Source organism: Penaeus monodon, chromosome 41 (genome assembly GCF_015228065.2).
Source record: "Penaeus monodon isolate SGIC_2016 chromosome 41, NSTDA_Pmon_1, whole genome shotgun sequence".
Lineage (NCBI taxonomy): Eukaryota > Metazoa > Arthropoda > Malacostraca > Decapoda > Penaeidae > Penaeus > Penaeus monodon.
In genome coordinates this window covers 31,907,724-31,912,723 of record NC_051426.1, presented here as the reverse complement: position 1 = coordinate 31,912,723, position 5,000 = coordinate 31,907,724, and the positions used below count along the sequence as shown (strand labels likewise).

General features: G+C 45.8%; 1 protein-coding gene across 3 annotated transcripts in view; it reads right to left on the bottom strand.

Annotated features, from left to right (window-relative positions):
- The window catches only part of LOC119598211 (microtubule-associated proteins 1A/1B light chain 3C-like), a 45,668-nt gene that overhangs the window by 12,471 nt on the left and 28,197 nt on the right, over window positions 1–5,000 (bottom strand). For all 3 annotated transcript variants that reach the window (XM_037947839.1, XM_037947840.1, XM_037947841.1), the window contains one exon: window positions 3,701–3,807. In XM_037947839.1, coding sequence (XP_037803767.1) covers window positions 3,701–3,807 — 107 coding nt within the window. The remainder of the gene's footprint in view (window positions 1–3,700; window positions 3,808–5,000) is intronic.

Below are 5,000 nucleotides of genomic sequence, written 5' to 3'. Positions count from 1 at the left end.
TCAAAAGCACACAGACGAAACAAATGACACTCCCATCGTAAATATCCAAAGTTTGTGAGGTTTCCTTCTTGCCAAACAGCCATACCTTGGCGCAAACAGGGACCTGGACAGCCCACCCTTTCACGCATGGAAACAGCTGTGCGCATCACGTGACCCAGCCCCTCCCTTGGACAATTATTCATAAGGAGACCAGCTATGTCTTCCTCTTTTCTTCCTTTCTTCCTCTTTCCATTTCTTGCTTCTTCCTTCCCCTTCGTCTCTGTTTTATTCTGTCCTTCCTTCTTCCTTTCCTTCATAATTTCTTCCTCCCTTTTCGCCTGTTTTTCTTCTTCTTCCTATCCTCCTCGTTTCCTCTCCCTTCGACTTTGTTTCTTCACCCCCTCTTTCACCTATTTGTTTACTTTCTTCCCTCCTTCCTTTCTTCTCCCCCCCCCCCCTCCTTTTCGAGGGCCACTAAACCCACTGAACCATTAGCAATCCTATCCTCCTTACCCCCCCCCTCCCCAGATTTGACCTGACCCTGCAGCTGGCTGGCTTCGATAAGAATAACGCAAGAGGTCGACTCAGGTCACAGAGGGGGGGGGGGGGGGGTGACTTGCACCTCTAAGGACATGGCTGGTAACCTGACCTCTATCCCCTCCCCCCCATCTCAGTTCAGGGTCTTCCTATTTTTCTTCCTCAGATCTCTCGGCTTCTCCCCCCCTTCCCTCCCCTTGGTCAAGATCTTGAGGGAAAGACGGAGGAGAGAAAGGGGGAGAGAAGGATAGGAGAAAGGGGCGAGAGAGGGACAGAGGGGAAAGGCGAAAAGAGAAGAACATGGAAAGGGGAATAGGAGAGGAGAAAGCAGAAAGACAAAAAGAAAGGAGAAAACAGAAATACAAAAAGAAAGGAGAAAGCAAAAAGACAAAAAAAGGAGAAAGCAGACAAAAAAAGCGGAGAAAGCAAAAAGACAAGAGAAAAGAAATTAGAAAGACAAATGAGAGGAGGAGGGAAAGAGAATAGGGGAAGAGATGGAAAGAGAAGAAAGGGAAAGAACAGAGAAAAAAGGATAGGCGAGGGACGAGAGGAACAAACATCGCTAAAATGGAATTTCCTCCGCCAGCTCCACACTTCCTGACAGATCACAAAGACGGACTTTCCTTACGAGAAAACTGGGTTACTGTCCATGTATTTCAGACGAAGACACAATCGAAAGCGGCCAAATACATCTCTTGTGAAGATGTTCATTCTCATTCATACCTTTTAAACATCTGTGAACATGAATACGGTACTGTCCTGTTCTCACTCCTTCTGGCTTTCCGTTAAACGAAAAACGCTCGATAAAAAGACAGCGATAATAGTATGTATAAGGATTATGCGTGATCGGAAATACTCGTACGAGACGCGATAATGAATGACAAGCTATATACAAACTGAAAAATCCCCGTCGCTGTTACCAGCCGGGAATATCTATAGAATGATACTATGCAAAAGTTCTGGATCGGAAATGCAAATAATAATCATACTAAATTTTAAAAAAATATGCTATAAGTAGCTGCTAACTTTTAAACAAGAGAAAAAAGGTATATACAATCCAGAACATAAAATGCCACATTTACCTCTTCCTCAAGACTACCCAAAACAAAGACAAATATATCTACATACACGCAGGAAGTTTCTCTCGTGTAACAGGATTCCGTCAGCAGTAAGTGGCGGCAGAGGGACTAATGCAAATCTCTGCCTGTCCGTGCCCGTGTCCGCCTGTCCGTGCCCGTGTCCGCCTGCCCGTGTCCGTGTCCGCCTGTCCGTGTCCGTGTCCGCCTGTCCGTGTCCGTGTCTGCCTGTCCGTGTCCGTGTCTGCCTGTCCGTGTCCGTGTCTGCCTGTCCGTGTCCGTGTCTGCCTGTCCGTGTCCGTGTCTGCCTGTCCGTGTCCGTGTCTGCCTGTCCGTGTCCGTGTCTGCCTGTCCGTGTCCGTGTCTGCCTGTCCGTGTCCGTGTCTGCCTCCGGTCTCTGTCTGTCTGTCCTGTCTTCTCCTGTCCTTCATCTGCGTTCGTGCCTGTCTGCCTTCCGTGTCCGTGTCTGCCTGTCCTCGTCCCTGTCTGCCTGTCCGTGCCGTGTCTGCCGTCCTGTCCGTGTCTGCCTTCTCTTTCCCCCCCCCTCCCTCTCCCTCTCTCTCTCTCCCCCTCTCTCTCCTCCCCCCTCTCTCTCTCCCCCCTCCTTCTCCCCCTCTCTTCTCTCTCCCCTCCTCTCTCTCCCCTCTCTCTCTCTCACCCCTCTCTCTCCTCCCCCTCTCTCTCTCTCCCCCTCTCTCTCTCTCCCCCTCTCCTCTCTCTCTCCTCTCCCTCTCTCTCTCCCCCTCTCTCTCTCTCTCTCCCTCTCTCTCTCTCTCTCTCTCTCTCTCTCTCTCCCTCTCTCTCTCTCTCTCCCTCTCTCTCTCTCTCTCCCTCTCTCTCCCTCTCTCTCCCTCTCTCTCCCTCTCTCTCTCTCTTCCCTCTCTCTCTCTCTTCTTTCACTATCTCTCCTTCAAGCACTTCTTATCGCGCCGCCATCTTGCCTCTAAGCAACGGCCTTCAGTTGTTTATCCGAATTCCCTTTGGAGTGGCGAGGACAAGACAAGCCATTTCGGTTTCGTCCTGACCATTGTAATGATTAATGACTACGAGACGACAGTGTGAGGGAATGAGGGCGTAGAGGGGGGGGGGTGAGGATATGAAGTTTGAAAGGGGGGGGGGGAGGGAGATGTAAAGAAATGAGGTGGAAAATAAAAGACTGAGGTAAGCGAGTAGGTTGGGGTTGGAGGTGGGGGTTGGAGGTGGGGGTTGGGGGTTGTTACTTGTCTGTTTAGGGCCAATGAAAACAAGGTTATTTACATGCATTTGAGCACACAGACTCGCTCGCTCGCTCTCTCTCTAGCTGTCATGCAAAAATAACATTTCCAGTTAATACACACAACAAATAAATAAACAGTTTAATCAAAAGCAGCCGCACATCAAAACATTACGAAAATCAGAATAAGGAAAAAAAAAATCACCATTTAGCGTATATTTACTCGCTTCAGGAACGGCCATTCACCTGTTCTGCGTAGGCCTATAGCTGGGGAGGGGGGGTATCTGTTTATTCACGGTTGGGGTCAAAAAGGGAGGGGGGAGGGGGGAGGGGAAGGGGGAGGGACCAAGGTATGTCATTTTATTCAGGATGTGAAAAGGACGGATGAAGTTTGGGAGATGTAGATAAGGGAGGGGGAGGAAGATAAGGGAGAAGCATTGAGGGAGGGAGATAAGAGAGAGAGAGAGAGAGAGAGAGAGAGAGAGAGAGAGAGAGAGAGAGAGAGAGAGAGAGAGAGAGAGAGAGAGAGAGAGAGAGAGAGAGAGACGATGCTCTCTCGTTACGATAATCTTTTTCATTCTTGTCTGTACATTTGTTTCTGAAGAATCACACTAAATTTCTAACTTACCTTTCGCATATCACACATCACTATAAACATAAAACACAAATAAACTAAAAATAAACCGCCGAAAACCAAAAAAAAACTCCCAACCGCCCCCTTACGAAAAAAAAAAAAATACAAGAAACACCTGGAAACCCCTAATGTTATTTCCATACACTAAACAATAATTACGTAACAACAATAACAAACATAATTGAAAAAAAGAAAAAAGAAAAAAAAATGCACTGAATAAAGAGACTGAAGTTGCCTTACGAAAACAAAAGGAAAACCAACCTTATTATGGTAACGAACTGCGACATAGTGAGCTCCTGAGGGACGAGGAACTTGGTCTTGTCGAGCACGGGGAGAGTGGACTCCTTGGCATAGCGCTCCACGATGACCTGGGGGGGAGGGAGGAGTGAGAACAGGAGTCAACATGGGGGAATTGCACGAGAATTAGGTGGAAGAAAACTGGACGAGAATTAGGTGGAATGAGGAAAACTGGATGAGAATTAGGTGGAATGAAGAAAACTGGATGAGAATTAGGTGGAATGAAGAAAACTGGATGAGAATTAGGTGGAATGAAGAAAACTGGATGAGAATTAGGTGGAATGAAGAAAACTGGATGAGAATTAGGTGGAATAAGGAAAACTGGATGAGAATTAGGTGGAATGAGGAAAACTGGATAAGAATTAGGTGGAATGGAAAGAATTAGATGGGGGGGGGTAGAAGAGGGAATCAGATTGAATGAAAATAATTAGCTGGGAATCAGTAGAGGGAATTAGATGGAATTTGAAAAAAAAAAAAATAGATGGAGGGAATAGGTGATGGAATTAGAAGAGAGCTGGATGAAGGAAGTAGATAAAGAAATTAGAAAAAAAATAATGGCATGGGTGAATTAGATGAAGGAATCAAAATAATAAGGAAAAAAAAGAAACTGATGGACAACCGTCTGAATTTTCAAAATAAAAGATTGAAAAAAAAAAAAAAAAAAAAATCGACAGCGGTACGGGACGAAAAAAAAAAACGAAAAAAAAAAAAACAAAGTACGAGTATTTTCTTTTTGCAAATAAGGATGAGGGAAAAAAAACACCTTTGAACGAAATAATACAATAATAATCAATAATATAATGATAAATACAGCAACAATTCCAAAAAAAGGGGGAATTACCAAAGTAAGAAGGAAAAGGAGAAAAAAGGAAAAAAAAGAGGAAAAAGAAGAAAAAAGGGAAAAAAAGAAGGAAAAAGGAAAAAAGAAAAAGGAAAAAAGAAAAGGAAGGAAAAAAGAAAAAGGAAGGAAAAAAGAAAAAGGAAAAAAGAAAAAGAAGAAGAAGAAAGGCAGCAAACGCCAGGGGTCATAGCAACAACTCCCGAAAAGTACCTCATAGCAACACGCCAAAGGTCAAAGGTCTGATGGCAGGTGCGGTTATCAACAAGACAGGCATAGGAGGTCAATGAACTGCCCCCCCTCCCCCCTGCTTCGCTTGCAAGCACATATTAGGGGGTGGCGAGGGGAGGGGAGGGGAGGGGAGGGAGAGAAAAGAGGAGAGGGGGAGCGAGGGAGGGAGGGAGGAGAAGAGGGGGAGGGAGGGAG